At 35.2% G+C, this 19296-nt stretch overlaps 1 protein-coding gene across 3 annotated transcripts in view; it reads right to left on the reverse strand.

Moving 5' to 3' along the window:
- The window catches only part of CAMK4 (calcium/calmodulin dependent protein kinase IV), a 212487-nt gene that overhangs the window by 106312 nt on the left and 86879 nt on the right, over nt 1-19296 (reverse strand). For 2 of the 3 annotated variants that reach the window (XM_044780091.2, XM_014843070.3), the window contains one exon: nt 3636-3714. The exons of the other annotated variant lie outside the window; for it this stretch is intronic. In XM_044780091.2, coding sequence (XP_044636026.1) covers nt 3636-3714 — 79 coding nt within the window. The remainder of the gene's footprint in view (nt 1-3635; nt 3715-19296) is intronic. 3 annotated transcript variants of the gene reach the window in all.

Here is a 19296-nt window from a genome sequence, read left to right on the forward strand (position 1 = left end):
AGACACTAGTATACTGTCTTAAATTCAATAATTGTTGATTTTTGCTGTATTTTCTTTCACTCTCTCCCTATTTGTGCACATGCCCACATACACACACTTTTTGTTGTTGTGTAACTATTGGAATGTAAGTTGCAGACATTATGACCTTTGTTGATATGTATTTTAATGTATTCTAATTCTATGAAATGTAGTCATTTATATATAAAGTACATGGTATTACATCCATTTATAAAATAAATGGTAATTTAAAAATATTTTATTATAATTACATGTTAACTTCCCACAAGGATATTTTATTAGCCAAAATAGCCAATTGTCTGTATACGACAATGCATTTTACATTCATTCTCAGTATTAACTCTGTCCTGTACCTGACCACTAATGTGATATGGCTCTCTCCAAAAGAGCTGGTAGTTTAGTCTGTCTCCCCATGGGTACAGTATTTGTCTATCACCCAAACAAATGATTGTCTAACAGATTCTCAGTGATGATCTGGGTGTTTTATGGGGGAATAAGTCTCTTATTGCCAGTGTAAATAAAATCCTTCCCAAAATATTAAGCTATGGGAAATTAATATTTATATTTAACAATTAACATTAAGCTTAAAATAGTAAAATATTAAGCTATGAGAAAGGTACTTAATATTGCCACAAAATGACATGTGGGTAAACTGTCCTGAAAAAGTATTTAAACAGATCTTGGGAAAGAGGTTTATCAAAAAATTATCAAATAATTAACTGTAAAAGAGAGAGAAAACCTTTCTTGGACTTAAAAACAAACAGATATGAATTTAATCAATCACATAAACTGGATGAGTTTTCTCATGTTTATTAACTTTCTTGAATGTGATATAAGTGTTACTCATCTTCAGATAAAATATTGAATAGAATACTTTGAAATTCACCTTAGAGATCCTTTCTTATAGATAATATTATGGGTGGAATTGTGTCCCCCCAAAAAGATATGTTGAAGTCATAACTCCTAGTACTACAGAATGTGACCTTATTTGGAAATTGAACTGTTGTTTAGATATATGTAGTTAATTTCAGATGAGGTCATACTGAAGTAGGGTGGGCCCCCAGTCCAATAGGACTGGTGTCCTCATAAGAAGAGGGAAATTTGGACACAGACATGCTTAAGGGGACGATTATATGAGAATGTGTGAGAAGACGGCCATGTGACAAAGGAGGCAGAGCTTAGAGTGATGCATCTACAACAAGGAATGCCAAGCAATTGCTGGAAGTCACCAGAAGCAAGAGAGAGGCATGGAACAAATTTTCCCACAGCATCCTTAGAAGGAATCACCTCTGCCAACACCTTGATTTCAGATTTCTAGCCTTTAGAACTGTAAGAGAATAAATTTCTGTTGCTTTAAGCCTGTTTGTGGTAGTTTATTATGGCAGCCCCAGGTAACTCTCACAGATAGATGATAGATAATAGACTAACTTTCAGACCTCTTAGATTTAGGTCTAGTCATAAAATGAAGACCTGAGGATCTATCCAGTGAAGTAGCATAGAGGGCCCTAAGTTGTTAGTTGAAACACATAAAATTTGGCATTTTTGTAGGAAAAAAATGGTTTAACAGAGGCAATTTTATGTGGCTTGATTTAATAGATAGATTACATAAATAAATCAAGTTTTCTGAAGTCCCCTTCCGCCCTCAAGAGCAGATCCTTGGCTGAATTATTTTCCCTGCATCACTTTCTCTCTATAAATAGATTCTTAGACTTCATTCATTTCATTTAGATCAGGAAATTTCCATCTCCATGACCTATACAGAATGAAACACTGGAGGCAATTGCTCTTTGAGGTTTTGCCTGCAATTGCTCTCGTTTACACATCTCTGTGCATGGTTTATTCCAGCAGACAATCCTGGGAATTCTATCTAATTCATGTTCAAGGCTGAGGTTTCTCCAGGGGATTTTCTCTCATTCCATTTGGCACAACAGTAACTGTGTTTGACAACATCTGCCTTACAGCACTGCTCTGCAGCTCCATCTGTCATTTGGTTCCCATCCACATTCTATTCCTGCCTGTCTTCTGAGGAAGATGTTTCCACAACAGAGGTGGAGAAGAGAAGACAGCAAGGGCAAACAAGAGCTTTACTTTCTCTATGAATATGATTCGTGGACCTGCCAAACATCTTCACCTATCTCTTATTCCAATCCATCCACAGATTTTTGACATAAACGAACATTCTCTAAACCAGCCTTTTGTCCTTTGGGACTCTCAGCATTCACAAGTCATTTCTGAATGTTTATTTTTTGGACTTTCATGTATCTTTCAAAGTTTCCTCAACTATGAAACAAAAATAACCACTCACAAATTTTACTGAAATTTCTTTTAACCAGCAAGAAAGGATACAACCAAGTTCAAAAACATCTCGTGTGTGACTACTGCTAAACCATGCCAATTTATTTTTATAAAAAGTAGCTATTCAACAGGAAATTCTATTTCATAAAATTTTTAATGATCCTTAATTCAAATAAACTCTGTAATAGGATTTTGATTTAAGAGAAAATTCCAAACCTTACCAATCAAAAGATTCCTCTACCTTCTTGGATAACTTAAATCAATGCCTACACCAAACAAGAAATCCAGAACATAGAGTTTATCAGTAGCAATTGCCATTTAAATTATTACCTACTTCAACAAACCATTTTTTTTTTTTTACTTTGCTATGGCTTTAAACTCTAACAAATTGTTTCGAAATGTCATTCCACTTCTACTCGACTAAAAACCCTGTGCCATTATTCTCGTCTTCATCAAATGAGACTGTAAAATTTCCCTGTGCCGGACAATATATAGACAGCCGGTGATGTTATGCTGCCTTTAGGAAAAAAAATCTTTTGACCTAAGGGAAGTATTATTTGACTTCAAAATTTATGATACTTCTCTTTCAACATACTTTACAACTGGGTTTCTAGAAGTATATATATTTCACATATTTGTTCACACAAAATTTGAGAAAGAAAGGATGTGCTATAAAAGAATATGTTGCCATTATTGACGTTTTATAAGGGGAAATCACCTAAGGACAGAAAGTGCAAGCAGAGCATTACAACGACAAATACTCTCTGGGTGCAGTGAGTATTACCTTGGGCTCTAAATACCTTTGTATTTAGAAATTTCACCTGCTGCATTTCTTGCTCATTGCAGATAAGCCTAAGTAATTTTTGTCCCCTCACCTCTCCTATAAGTATAGGGCAAAAAGAAGAAATCTCAAAACACGATCCTTCCTTCTTGTTCCAACACAAACTTCTTAGATGGCAGGTTCAGTCCTAGAAACATCAGCACTTGCCCAGCTGGCCTTTACTGAAGCAAACCCATCACTGGAAAATCTAGGCATATTTGTATAGCCAAAAGCATGACTGGTGTCCAAAGCCAGGTTTACCTGCCAGCTCTGCATGTTTTTCTTTCCATACTTCTCCCCACAACCTCATCCGATCTGAGATCCAGTCGCTTTCAGGCAAACAGTTTCCATCAGACGCAACCCACTTGATTGCACTTTCACAATCAAGATTCAAATGAGTTCACTGCACATGGCAGCTCTCTGGTCCCTTTGTCCTTTGAATCAGGGCTCCTCCAGGTCACAGATCCCTTAGAGATGCTATTATATAATGAAATAAACTTACTGTTTTCTTTAACACTTTGAGAGCATAAGGCTTCTGGGTCCCCTTCTGTTTGCATCTGTACACAATGGATGTAGCACCCCTTGAGGGGGAAAAAGACAAAAAGAAAATGTTATGCTCTGGACATGAAACAAAAGGGAAAGCTTGAAAATAAGTATCTCTTGCAGTGCCCCTCATAACTGACAAGTGTTTATAAGTTCTACTGCAGGACTTGCCCAAATGTCAAGAGTACTTTTTCTCTTGCAACTGAATATAGCTTGCTCAGAAAAATTCTAGGTTTTCCCATCTGCTCTTTTCTTCCTGCCCCACCCTGATGTAAGTAACAAATCTAGGGCTCTTGCATTCAGTGGCTCTGGAATAAACCAGGTCCTTGGATGAACATAGCTTTTGGAGCATACGAACCTAATTTCAGAATCCCTGAGCTTTCCTAAGGGTATATATCTGGAGTAAAAGAAGGCATATGGCTTCAGAGAGAGGGTTTAAGTTTAGCACTCAGCTATAAGGGTCAGAACAGTATCCACCAATTGGCAAGGGTACTGGGGACCCTTGAGAATTTACAACACTTCATTTGAAGCCCAGGCATTCTCCCAGAGCCGTTGTTGGCCCCTTCGAGACTCTGGTTCCTTCATCCTGGTGAATACTGCTACCACTTATTTACACATGCACTAACAAAAATAATTACATGAAACATTCAGGGGGAAATACTATACAAATGCTTAAAGATATAGTGAAAAAGGAGAGCTATCCCTCCATAAAAAACTTGGAGAAGTACAGAATGTTTTTTTACCTGTAAAGGAGAATGGTAAGAAAAGACTCAATAACTACCTTCATCTATGTGTGAGGATACTAAAGGAGAATATTAAAAAGCAGGACAGGCTGGTCCTGTTACTCCCTCTCCACCCATGAGAGCAAGAGTAAGAGAAGGAGACAGATGAAGAGACTCATAGACCAAGCAGGCTTGTTTCAACCTCAAAAGGAGAACTTCAGATACATCTTAAAATAGGATCACTTGAAGTAAATCTGTCAGACTTTGAAGATTAAGCCAAAGGACCTCATATGATATATTCAGGCTTTTGGTTCTGAAATTCTAAGTGAGCATAAAAGAATTATACAAATCAAACATATTCCCAGCTGCCTAAGCACAACAAATTTTCAACAGAGCCAAGAGGAGTCAGGGATTGTGTTGTAGATGCTAATAAAAAAAATTTTCAACATATTTTTTAAAACTTTGGTAAAATACAACATATATGTAAAAAAATAAGGGGTTCTAGAAACAGAATAAATGGAAGTAAACATGAAATTCATCTCTCCTTATTTTTAATTGCTCTAAAAGACAATTACCTAAAGTAAAAATACTAGCAATGCTTATAGCATATGTAAAAATAAAACGTGTGACAACAATAACACAAAGATTATGAGGAATAAATTGGAAGAACAGTGTTAAGTCCTCATACTATGTTAAGTAGTATGATATTATTTAAAGGTAGACTCTGATTAATTAAAGATGTATACTGTGTAACGTAGGGCTTATGTTATGAATAAAATAATTTTTAAAAGAAAAATTAATAATAAATCAATAACAGAGCTAAAACAGAAAAATCAAAAATGAAATGAAAGGGAGAAAAAACAAAGTAAGAGATTAAAAATAAAAGCTAACAATATGGTGGATTTTAATCCAATCATATTAATATTACATTAAATGTAAACTTTATAAACACATCAACTAAAAATAAAGATCAGGTGCCAATCATGTGGCCGAGTGGTTAAGTTTGTATGCTCCACTTCGGCAGCCTTGGGTTTTGCCAGTTTGGATCCTGGGTGCAGACATGGCACTGCCCATCAGGTCATGTTGAGGTGGTGTCCCATACAGCACCACCAGAGGCTCTCACAACTAGAATATACAACTTTGTACCAGGGGGCTTTGGGGAGAAGAAAAAAAAAGATTGGCAACAGATGTTAGCACAGGTGCCAATCTTTAAAGAAAAAAGAAAGAAAGATCATTAGATTGGATTGAAAAATGAAGGCCAAACTATATGCTGTGTACAAGAAGCCCATTTTAAATACAAAGCATAAATAGGTTAAAAATAAAATGATAGAAAAGAGATACTATGCAAACACTAATCAAAAGAAAGCAAGAATGGCTATATTAATACCAGGTCAACTAGACTTCAGAGCAAGGATAAAGAGGGACATTACTTAAACACAAAGGGTTTGATTTCTCAAAATGACATAACAAATGTAAATGTAAGGTGTATACACCTAACAACGGCACTTCAAAATACAGGAAGCAAAACTGAGAGAACTGAAAAGAGAACTAGACAAATTCACAAACACAGTTGGAGACTTCAACAATCCCTCTCAGAACTGATAAAAAAGGTGACAAATTGTCACTGAGGATATAGAAAACATGAAGAGCTACCAACTAAATTGACCTAACTGACATTTAGAGAAAACTCCACACAAAACCAGCAGAATACACATTCTCTTCAAAGTCAGAGGACTCCATACGGGACTTCTAGACTAACTACAAAGCTGCAGTAATCAAGAGAGCGATATTGGAGCAGCAACAAACATAGAGCCAAGGGAAACAGAAAAAAGAACCCAGAAACAGTCTCACAGATATATGACCAACTGGTTTCTGACAAAATAAAAAGGCAATTCAGTGGAGAAAGGATAGGTGGTCTTTCCAACTAAAAATAGTCCTGGAATATTAGACACCCATATGCAAAATAAAAATAAAAATCTTTATTAATACTTTACATTCAATACAAAAAAATACTTAAAATGAATCATAGATGTAAATGTAAAACTTAGAACTCTAAAATTTTTTTTAAAAAACATAGAAGAAAGTTTTGTGACCTTCAGTTAGGAATGATTTTTTACATACAAAACCAAAAACACAATAAATGAAAAAACAAATAAATAAATTGAACTTCATTTAAATTAAGAATGTTTATTCTCGGATAGTCACAGACAGGGAGAAAATATTTACAAATCATGTACTTGACAAAGAACTTGTGTTGAAAAATGAGGACTCAAAATCACATAATCGTCTCAATTGATGCAAAGACAGCATTTGACAAGATCCAACATTCATTTATGATAAAATCTCTCAATAAAATGGGTATAGAAGGAAAGTATCTCAACATAATACAGGCCATATACGACAAACCCACAGCTGGAGGTTTTGGCCAGAGCAGTTAGGCAAGAAAAAGAAATTAAAGGTATCCAAACTGGAAAGGAAGAAGTGAAACTCACATTTTTTTTTTTTTGCAGATAACTGTTTGCAGATAACATGATTCTATATACAGAAAACCCCAAAGGATAAACCAGAAAACTACTAGAAATAACCAATAACTACAGCAAAGTTGAAGGGTACAAAACCAACTTACAAAAATAAGTTGCATTTCTATACACTAATAATAAACTATCAGAAAGAGAAGTCAAGAATACAATCCCATTTATAATCACAACAAAAAGAATAATATATCTAGGAATAAATTTAACCAAGGAGGTGAAAGACCTATACACTGAAAACTGTAAGACATTATTGAAAGAAATTAAAGAAGATATAAAGAAATGGAAAAATATTCCATGCTCGTGGATTGGAAGAACAAACATAATTAAAACGTCCATCTTACCAAAAGCAATCTGCAGATTCAATGCGATCCCAATCAGAATCCCAATGACATTCTTCATGGAAATAGAACAAAGAACCCTAAAACTTATATGGAAGAACGAAAGACCCCAAATAGCCAAGGCAGTTCTGAGAAAAAAGAACAAACCTGGAGGCGTCACAATCCCTGACTTCAAAATATATTACAAAGCTATAGCAATCAAAACAGCACGGTGCTGGCACAAAAACAGACACATAGAACAATGGAACAGAATCAAAAGCCCAGAAATAAACCCACATCTCTATGGACAGCTAATTTTCGACAAGAGAGCCAAGAACACACAATGGAGAAAGGAAAGTCTCTTCAATAAATGGTGTTGGGAAAACTAGACAGCCACATGCAAAAGAATGAAAATAGATCATTACCTTACACCATGCGCAAAAATTAACGCAAAATGGATTAAAGTCTTGAATGTAAGACTTAAAATCATGAAACTCCTATAAGAAAATACAGGCAGTACACTCTTTGACTTTGGTCTTAGCAGCATCTTTTGGAATACCGTATCTAGTCATGCAAAGGAAACAAAAGAAAAAAATAAACAAATGGGACTACGTCAGGCTAAAGAACTTCTGCAAGACAAAGGAAACCAGGAACAAAATGAAAAGACAACCCACCAACTCGGAGAAAATATTGGCAAATTTTTCTGACAGGGCGTTAATTCCCCCAATACATAAAGATCTCATACAATTGAACAACAAAAAAACAAACAACCCAATCAAAAGATGGGCAGAGGATTTGAACAGATATTTTTCCAAAGAAGATATACAGATGGCCAAGAGGCACACGAAAAGATGTCCAATATCCTAATTATTAGGGAAATGCAAATCAAAACAATGAGATATCACCTTACACCTGTCAGAATGGCTATAATTACCAAGACAAAAAATAACAAATGTTGGAGAGGATGTGGAGAAAAGGGAACCCTCATACACCGCTGGTGGGAATGCAAACTGGTGCAGCCATTATGGAAAACAGTATGGAGATTTCTCATAAAATTAAAAATAGAAATACCATACGATCCAGCTTTCCCACTCCTGGGTATTTATCAAAAGAACTAAAAAAGCAACAGTTCAAATAGATTTATGCAGCCCTATGTTCATTGCACTGCTATTCACAGTAGCCAAGATGTGGAAGCAACCCAACTGCCCATCAACTGATGAATGAATAAAGAAGATGTGGTATATATATATACAATGGAATACTACTTGGCCATAAAAAGGACAAAATTGTCCCATTTGCAATAACATGGATGGACCTTGAGGGTATGATGTTAAGTGAAATAAGCCAGACAGAGAAAGACAAACACCACATGATTCTACTCATATGTGGAAGATGAACAAACACATGAATAAAGTGAACAGATTAGTGATTATTAGAGGGGAAGGGGGTTGGTGAGTGGACAAAAGGGGTAAAGGTGATGGCTAAAATTAGACTATCGGTGGTGAGCCCAATGCAGTCTATACAGAAACTGAAAAACAATAATGTACACCTGAAACTACACAATGCTATAAACCATTATGACCTCAATAAAATAATTTGGAAAAAAAAACAGACTTGTGTTTAGAATTTCAAAGAAAACAATGTATTTAAAAAATAGGCAAAAGTTTTAAACATATACTTCACCAAGAAAATATATGGATGGAAAATAAGCACAAGGAAAGAGGCTCAACATCATCAGTCATTAGGGAATTGCAAATTAAAACCACAATAAGATGCAACTACACACTTATTGGAACATCTTAAAAAAAGAGAGACAACATCATGAGCCAGCAAGGATGCAGAGTAACACTCATACACTGCTGGTAGGAATGCAAAATGCTACACCCACTTTGGAAAACAGCTTAGCAGTTTCCTATAAAACTAAGTATACCGTACAATTCATTCATCTCCCTCATAGGTATCTACTCAAGTGAGATGAAAGCTATGTTCACTCAAAACTTGAACACGGATCTTTATAGCAGCTTATGAGAAATCAGCAAAAACTGCAAACAACTCCAATATCCCTCAACTGAAAAATGGATGAACAATCTGTGACACTTCCATACAGGGGAATACTACCCAGAAATAAAAAGGAATGAATTAGGGTACACACAACAATATGGATGATTCTCTAATATAATATCCTAAGAAAGAAGCTGGGTTCGAAAGCCTAGGTACTGTATGACTCCATTCATATAATATTCTTGCAAGCACCAAGTTATAGAGACAGAAAATAGATCAGAGGCTGCTGGGGGATCGGAGATGGGGGCTGTAAGTTGACTACAATTGAGTAGAGGGGAAGTTTTAGGATAATGGAATTGTTCTATATCTTGATTGTGGTGGTGTTAACACAACTATATACGTTTGTCAAAAGAGGTAGAATTGTACAATAAAATAGGTGAAATTTACTGTATATAAATTATACCTTTAGAAAAGTGCAGCAAAGAAAATCTTTCCAAGAAAAACATATCGTTCAAAGGTAAGATTAAAAACCACATTACCAAAATGTACCCTAAACATTCAACTCACTCTATTTTCATTTTATGGTAACCAGCGAAATTTTTTTTAAACAGGAAAAAAAAAAGAAAAAAAAGAAATATAAGGAAAAGTGATGTGCAAGTGTTGAAAAAAACTAAAAATCTAATTTTAATTTTTATACCAATTAAAACATTAATATTACTCAAGAATTCATATAAAAGAAAACATATTAAATAGCATCCATTCCTTAATTTTCTCATCACATTAAATTAACCTATCAATAATTTCAACATGTAAATCGTTGTCTTAGCAAAAGCTTAGAAAGTTTTTTTAACAAAATATATTCCTGATTGATCAAACTCAGGACACAAGTATGCTAGAAATAACTATTTTTCATTTATTTTAATTTTTTATCTTTTGTCTATGAGGAATCTATTAAGAAAGTCCAATTTTATTTTGCTAAGTAGTGGACTTACTAATATTAACAGACCTTTTAATTTTTTCCAGCTTTATTGGGATATAATTGACATATAACATTGTGTAAGTTTAAGTGGTACAACATAGTGATTTGATATATGTATATACTGCAAAATGATTACCACAATAAAGTTAGCCGACATCATATCGTATGGTTACAATCTTAGAAATGACTTCTTAAAGGGTAGAAAGAGTAAGTTAAAAGAATAGAACAGTCCAAATAAATTTATATGAAAATAGCATTTCATTAATCTTTCAAAAATATAATTCTATAATCTATAGTCTTTGCTGAAATTAAATGATTGGCTTAAAGTGTTTAAGTATAATTTTAGAAAGGAATCATTTTCAGTATGTTACTAAAAATAAAAATTATTTTTCACATTAACAGTTAAATTTTTATAATGACAACAGTTTGTTACAGTGTTGTACTCTCATTTCAAAATAGGTTATATAAAGAGAGAATCGCCATAAAATTTCCTGAGACTCAAAAGAAGGAAGAAGATTGTAGATTAGAGGATATTATATTCATGGAGTGATTCAACCAAAAAGAAAAAGCCTCACTACTCGTGTGTATTAATTTGTAACATCATCTTTGACAAAAAGGCCAAGGAATATAGAAATTATTCCAGTTAGAATTTTTTCTGCTATGATTTCGATGAGAAAGAAAATCAATACTCTTTCAGAGTTTGAGTCTGACTGCTACTTTCACGTTGGTTTTCTTTAACAGAAATTTTGGAAGAGTCATTTCTTTAGTTCTCACCTCGTCTAAAGTGGTTGGTAATTTAAAAATAAGGCAAAAAGTTAAAAGCGTAGACTACCATGTTTCATTGAGAGAAATAAGAGAAAATAGTCAAACATGTAATGTGTTTGTAAAATCATGTACAGTATGTGTACATAACTGCAGTATTATGCATATACTATTTCCTATATATACACACATTATTGCCCCAGTAAAGCTGTTAAGAAGCACTCGATGTTGAGCCATCCCTTATGGCCTAGCGGTTAAAGTTTGGTGCACTCCACTGAGGTGGCTCAGCCTGGTTCCCAGGCGCAGAACCACGCCACGCATCTGTCAGTGGCCATGCTGTGGTGGTAGCTCTCATGGAAGAACTAGAATATACAACCAGGTACTGGGGCTTTGGGAAGAGAAAAAAACAAAAGAGCACTCGATGTTAGTACCTGGCACTGTATGCCAAACTTATGGATATGGGGGGAAAGCTCCAGATATAATATTTATTTTGCCTGACGACATTTCAAGTGTAGAGTCCTTTGCTACCACATGTAGGAATATTTAGTATAAAAAAAGTGTTTTTTTATCTTATAGTTCATCTTTAGCTGCTCCTCATGCTCAGCACTTAAGGAACAACTACTAAAAATTTTTTTCATCTCTCTTATAGCACAAGATTTTTACGTTTCTTTTTTTCATAATGTTGCCTTTCCTTTCGTTTCTTGTTTTAAAGAAAGAAAGATTGGTTTAATTTTATTTTTTCCTCCCAAAAGAAATCCAAACACATTGACATAACTGTCCAACCACCAACTGAGAGACAGAAACCCAAATACATTCAAAGGGCTAGGCAGAGATCAAATCTGATTTGAAATGGAAGCAGGAAATCAGAAGTCTGGATTCACATCAATGTTTTAAGGCATTAGGATGAGATTGCACAATGTTAAGGTAATTTAGCATCATGGACATTCTCCTGTTAAGGGAGATTATAAATCAGAGATTGGCTTTCTTGGGGAGGACCTAGAGGGACATTTGTGATTGTTTGCACTGAGGCAATAAAGCTTGGCTTCCCTTAGCATTAAACCTACAAGAAATACACAAGAAATCCAGATAAGAAGTTTCTTAAAACACACAAGTCTGGAGAGACTGCTGACTACCCCATTTCTTGGCTCCAGCTGTGTCTCTGCAATGATATGCTTCATAACTATGTGAAATTGTCTTTGCTAAAGGTATTAGGCCTCATAAAAGAGTTTCACTTTTTTTTTTAAATGGAAATGGTCTTGAAATGGAACCACAGAATCTTGTTATCTTTTTCTAATGTTGAAGGTGCTTGGCTAAAGAATATAGTTACGTCTAACTATTAATCATTTTTAAACATTTCAATGCATTTATTTCTTGTTCTTCTGATTGTTTTTCCCTTTGATTTTTAAGTTTTTTTTACTTTCAATGTGTGTTTGTGCTTGCAGGAAAGATCCTCCTAACGCTCATTATGAAAAGGTTTAGAAGCAAAGCTGTGATTTATAAGAACTGTCAATCATATGTTGAAAACATAATGTGCCCTTCTACATAGCACGTATTTCTTCTACATGATTGACTTGCTATTATTTAACAAGCTTTCTCCTTTGATCGATTCTTCTTAGATTAGATGAACTATTAAAGAAGACTGGTTATAACCTCAAAATTGATTCTTCTTGGGGGTGAAAAGTAGAGTCATATTCAGGAACAGGGGCACAAAGAAGGCAAAGTCTCTAAGTGTTTAATGTCAGCGTACATCTTGCCCCATTCCTGTGACAGTTTTTCATTGTTTTATTCTCCATCTTTGTCAGCCTGAAACTCCTCAATGCTCTTCAATACTTGAGTGTTTCAAGATATTCTTTGGTCACCAAAGACAAAAGAAATCTGAACCTTAACTAACAAAGAACAGGAGAATAACTGCTGAAATGATTTGATTACTGGTTTGGCATTTTCAATCTACAACTTGAAGAACAGCTAACCTTTAGAATTTAGAAAGTTGTTATTAAACCTGGAGGTTTTCCAAGTCAGTTAAATATTGCAGTTCTAAAGCAAATCTCAAAAATACCATGTCAAGGAAGGATATTGAATCCCAGATCTTAAGAAGTGCTCAAGCCCATTGTTTCAATAAGCTTGGGTTCAGAGTCTGTCCATAGCTACCCTCTCCCTTCTCTGATTTGTTTATTTGCTAAATCCTGCAAAGCCAAAGGCAGGCACCCCATTTCAGTATCAGGGTCATACCATGCCCTCCTACTTGGGGCTGTCTCCCTGACAGATCCGTATTTGTTGTTTCACCCTTATGTCTGCTTCCTCTATATCCACTGTCTTTTATGTCTAATTCCTGACCTGTACTCCCTTCTTCAAGACTTAGATTGACAAGCACTTACCTAGTCAACTCTGATCACCTACTCAATCCATAAGCTATTATCTTTTCTACTTGGTGTGCCTCCAGTTTCTCACAACTCTGTTTGCCTGGTGAACAATTTCTTTCAGCCGTTGCCTGACAGCACTTAACTGTGACTTTGCTCTTAGTGCCTGGATCTCTGTAGCGACTGGCTCCTTTTTGTTTCAAGAATTTAACAAAACCCCTTTCCTAAGATAAAGTAAGAGCTCAAGAAGGTTTTGAACCCAAATGCTGAATTTTAGCTACCACAAAAAATAAACAAATTATCAGGATGCCCTAAGTATTTGTTCTCAATCACAAAGTGATACAACAGTAAAAACTGTGGATATAAAGAGCCTTAGTACTCTTATCAGTCCTTCCCTCTGTTTCCTTCAAAATATTTAATGCCTCATATGTTAGCCATTAGTATCAATTAATCAAACTTCTTGTGAAGACTTTGATTATTATTTTTCTTTTCTCTTTGAAAGGGTATGTCCACACGCATGCAGCCCACACAAAATTGAATTCCCACTCAACTATTTATACATACAACATATATATATTATAAGGACAGTTAGGGTTTTTCACCTTTATCCTCCATTCCCAGTTCCATTCTCTTCTATTCCATACCATCTACTATAATATATTTAACATGCATCCATCTGATCCAACTTTCACACCTTGACATAAGCTTATTAATATCACTATGCATTATGTACTATTGTTTTTGCATACTATTTACATAATTTATTTTTTCCAGCTCTATTGAGGTATAATTGACATGTAACATTGTGTAAGTTTAAGGTATACGTGTTGATTTAATACACTTACCTATTGCAAATGATTACCACAGTAGCATTAATTAACACCACCATCACCTCACATAATTACTATTTCTTAGCCACTTTCAAGTATATAAGACAATATTGTCAACTATAATCACCATACTGTACATTAGACCCTCAAAACTTACTCATCTTATAGCTGGGAGTTTGTACCCTTTGACCAACATCTTCCCACTTCCCTCACTCTCCAGCCTCACCATTTTACTCTCCATTTCTATGAGTTTGGCTTCTTTTAGATTGCACATATAAGTGATATCATACAGTATTTGTCTTTCTCTACCTGATTTATTTCATTTAGCATAATGCCTTCAAGGTCCATCCATGTTGTTGAAAATGACAGGATGTCCTTCTTCCCATGACTGATATATATACACATACCACATTTTCTTTATTCATTCATCTGCTGATAGATACTTAGGTTGTTTCCACATTCTGACTATTGCCAATAATGCTGCAATGTGAGTATTTCTTTGAGATCCTGATTTACCCAGAAGTGTAATTGCTAGATTATATGGTAATTACATTTTTAAGTTTTTGAGAAACCTCCATACTGTTTTCCACAGTGGCTGCACCAATTTACATTCCCACCAACAGTGCACAAGATTCTCTTTTCGCCACAGCCTCACCAACACTTATCTCTTGTCTTCTTGAGAATAGTTATTTTAACAGGTGTGAGGTAACATCTCACTGTGGTTTAGATTTCCATTTCCCTGATGATTAGTGATTGATATTGAGCACCTTTTCATGTACCTGTGGGTCACCTGAATGTCTTCTTTGAAAAAACGTCTGTTCAGTTTGCCCATTTTTTAATCAGACTTTTTTCCCCTTTTAATAAGTGTTTAGTTCATTAAAATTTAATGTTATTAGTGATATAGTTAGGTTTAAGTCATCCATATTGCTATTTGTTTTTTGTTTCATTTGTTCATTTCTTTTTCTACACTTTCCTGTTATCTCTTTGATTAATTGAGGTTTTTAGTATTTTCCGTATTTTATTTTATCTTCTCTCTTGGCCTTTAAGGTACACCTCATTGTTTTATTCTGTTAATGGTTGTTCTCAGGATTACAGTATATATATTTAATTTATGATAACTGTAACTTAATTCCATTTACCATCTTCCTTTCCTCCCCTATCCTTTGTACTATTGTTGTCAAGTATTTTACTTTTACAATGATTTTATTTTGCTTCAGGTGGTTAGTTGTTTTAAAAGATATTAAAGGAAGAATGAAAAAGAGTCTCTTATATTACCCACCTTTTTCTATTTTCATTTGTCTTCATTCCTTCCTATAAATCTGAATTTCTATCTGGTATTATTTTCCTTCAACCCAGAGAACTTCCCTTAGCATTGCTTATGGTTCATGTGTGCCAACAATAGATTTTCAGTGCTTATTTATTTTAAAATGTCTTTATCTTACTCTCACTTTTGAGAGATATTTTCACCAGACACAAAATTCTGGGCTGAAAAGTTTTTTTCAGAACTTTAAAGCTGTTCCACTGTCATCTGGTCTCCATTGTTTCTGATGAGGCATTAACCATCATTCATATCATTGTTTCCTGTATATATCATACTTTCTTTGGTTGCTTTAAAGACTTTTTCTTTATCTTCAGTTTCTGGCTTTTGATTATATACCTAGGTTTGGTTTTCTTTTCATTTAGTATGCTTGCTGTTCAATAAGCTTCTTGAATCTGCAATATTCTTTACCAAATTTGGAAAATGTTTGCCTATTATTTCTTTAAACATTTTTTTTCTGCCCAATTCTTTCTCTTCTCTCCCTCTAGGACACATGACATGTACAGTAGCCTTCCTGATGTTATCCCACAAGTTATTGAGGCTCCCTTCCTTTTTACCAGTTGCTTTCCTCTCTATTCTTCCAACTGAATACTTTCTATTGATTTGTCTTCAAGTTCACTGACTCTTTCTTCTGCAGCCTCCACTAGTAAGCCTATGAATTTTTAATTTCATACAACGTACTTTTGAATTCTAAAATTTTCATTAGACTTTTTTTTTAAATTTAAAAAAAAAATTTTTTTTAAAGATTTTATTTTTTCCTTTTTCTCCCCAAAGCCCCCCAGTACATAGTTGTATATTCTTTGTTGTGGGTCCTTCTAGTTGTGGCATGTGGGATGCTTCCTCAGCGTGGCTTGATGAGCAGTGCCATGTCCACGCCCAGGATTCGAACCAACGAAACACTGGGCCACCTGCAGCGGAGCGCGCGAACTTAACCTCTCGGCCACGGGGCCAGCCCCTCATTAGGCTTTTTTTTATAGTGCCCATTTCTGTGCTGAGACACCCCTTTATATTTACTCACTATGCTCATATTTTGCTTTGTGTTCTTGAATATATTTTACTATAGTTGTTTTACACCCCTCAGCTGCTAATTTCAATATCTGGGTCATCTCCAAGTCTATTTCATTGGCTTTTTTCCCCCCTTGATTATGGGTCCAATTTCCTGCTTATTTCAATGTTTAGTGTTTTTCTGATTGTCTGATAGACATTTTGAAATGACACACACTAGGGAATCTGGATTATATTATCTTCTTTTAAAGCCAGTTGACTTATTTTAGTGGCAGGCAGTTAAACTGCTGACAAATCTTTTTGATCCTGTCAAGTTTGGTTTTATTTGTGGTTAAAGCAAAACTATTTCGGTTTTGTTCTTGGTCCTACATTACGACTCTTGCTCTAGGGTGTGGTCTTTACTCTTAAGGTGTAACCTTTTTGAAGTCTCAACCAAACATGTGACGTATTCAATGACATTCAATGACATCTCTTCACCTTGGCTTGCTCAGAGATTCAATGTTTTTTAATAGTACCTGCCTATCTTCTCTTTGTTATCTGCCAGCTTTGAGCCCCTCCACAGTTGCTCCTGCTTAACCTCATAAAGTCTCACCATACACGTTCCCAGTTAGAAAGCCAAAGTGAATGTGGTACTCACACTGCATTTCCCTTCTTTCAGTGAACACAGCCCTGTACTGCCCATTGTTCGGTGCCTGAAAACAACTGTCTCATTCATTATGTTCAGGTAATTTATGGAAGAAGGGCAAGCGTAGTACCTGTTACTCCATCATTGCCAGAGCAGAACTCATTTCTCAGTCTTAATTTTTACCGCTTTATTGAGTTTGAATCAGACGTTATTGTTGCAAAAGAGAAAAACAAGGTTTACTCTTTAGGCATTTATTAATAGTACATTAAAAATGTTGACAAAGCCTGTGATTGAGGGAGATTAGCAAATGATAAATCTATAAGGGTAGAATTAAGAAATTCCCGTTTGGCATTCCAGGCAGCTTTTTAAACATCAACAATTTCTGTTATAGTTTCTGAAGAAGAAAGGAATTTTGAGACATGAGATGTAATTTTATTATATCAAAACACTGTGCCCAAGAATTTTTTCTGTTGACTAGATGATCAAATAGACATACTTGAGGACAAATAGCTAACCCATTTTAGATCACAGGCCTTGAGACTACCCCTACTGCTGCTTCTAAAGGATTCATGTGGCTGAGAGCTGTACCAGATGGCTGATACAGACAAGGAAGAGATTTCATCTCTCCCAGCTGTGACTTAGTCTTGTCACTGGCATTCAGCAATGTCTAGCATTTAATATTACGAACTGTAAGAATTAGAAATCAGTATGATCACTCTTCAACAAGAGGCTTAGAAGAGCAAAGCTGGTAGCTTATTTAGCAAACAGATGTGTTTTGTTTGGCTTGCACAAGGTTATTTAAAATGTTGAATGTCTTGCCAACATTTAAATAGTGAGAGATTTCATCAACAAATTCAGATTTCCAACTTCTCTCGAGTCTGGCGACACTAATTTTAATGTGTGTCCAAAAGTAGTTGGTATGACCTGAGTGGCAACTGCCTAATTTTAGAGAGGGCTTGTGGTCCGCTTACCAGCTTTATGCATTTACATCACCTCCTAGCTCCTATGGCATACACATTTGCCTCCCCGATCTAAAGAACATTCAGGAAGCAGGTACAGCTGGTAATCAAAGCAGACAAATGTCTAAAGGCTCCCTTCTAGAGATGTAGGTGGGATTATCAATTCCTATAACTTATTCTACTTCTCTGCTTTAAAATTCAGTTCAGTGGCTAGAAGTCCATGATTATTATTCCATTTCACTGCATCAAAGACACCATCAATTTTAAGAGGCATCATTATGATATGTTCACTAAAAAAACAAAAAGCTGCTACCATTAAACTATGACATCCCATAGACTGAAAGATGCATCTTGATTAGAAAGATGTTTAAAAAAAAGGGTAAGATTGTGCATTTTAACATCAATTAAAAATGATAATATCATATATGAATAGTACCACACACCAGTAGAACGCTTTTTAGGTTACAAATCAATTTCAACCTCTTCATAATTTCCATTCCCAATGACATAGCCTCTTACATAGGCTCCAGGCCTCTAGTCTCACTTCCCTTCAGTTCTCCTCTACTCTAGTAGTAACATCTTTCTAGAATAGAAATTTGACCATGTGTCTCCCCTATACTCACCATCCCCATGACTGTGAGAAGGATTCAGTTTCCTTAGCATGTCGTGTGAGACCATTTACGATCTTGCTCTCCTATTTTCTGGTCTTACCTCCTCTTGCCCTCCCTTTTGTATATAGCAATACCAAATACACTGAGTCTTTAAGCATGCTGCCCTGGTGCCTGCACAGAGTCTGGCATATACAGTTGGAGTTCAAGAAATATTTTATGTATTGAATTGAATAATCTGACATGATATTCACAGCAGTCTAGCAAAGAAGCAAGGTAAGGATTATGCTTCATAGTCAATAAAGATACTACAGTTTGGGAAGTTAGTTTCTTGCTCAAAAAGACATAATTCATAACAGGTAGAGCTGAGACCAGACTCAAATCTCTGCTCCGTGTCTCAAGATTTCTCACTAGGACACACAATCTCTTGTGGCTGTCTATCTGGAGAGGTCATGAAACCTTAATACTTTTTCAACTGATAAATTAATCACTATGTCTTCTCTATCCTCACCATTACAGAACTTATTACACATTGCTGTGTATTATAATTAATTGTGTGCATGTGTCCTCCCAATGTGACTTGAGGATGAAGATCTGTGACCA

Source organism: Equus asinus, chromosome 9, assembly GCF_041296235.1.
Source record: "Equus asinus isolate D_3611 breed Donkey chromosome 9, EquAss-T2T_v2, whole genome shotgun sequence".
NCBI classification, from domain to species: Eukaryota; Metazoa; Chordata; class Mammalia; order Perissodactyla; family Equidae; genus Equus; species Equus asinus.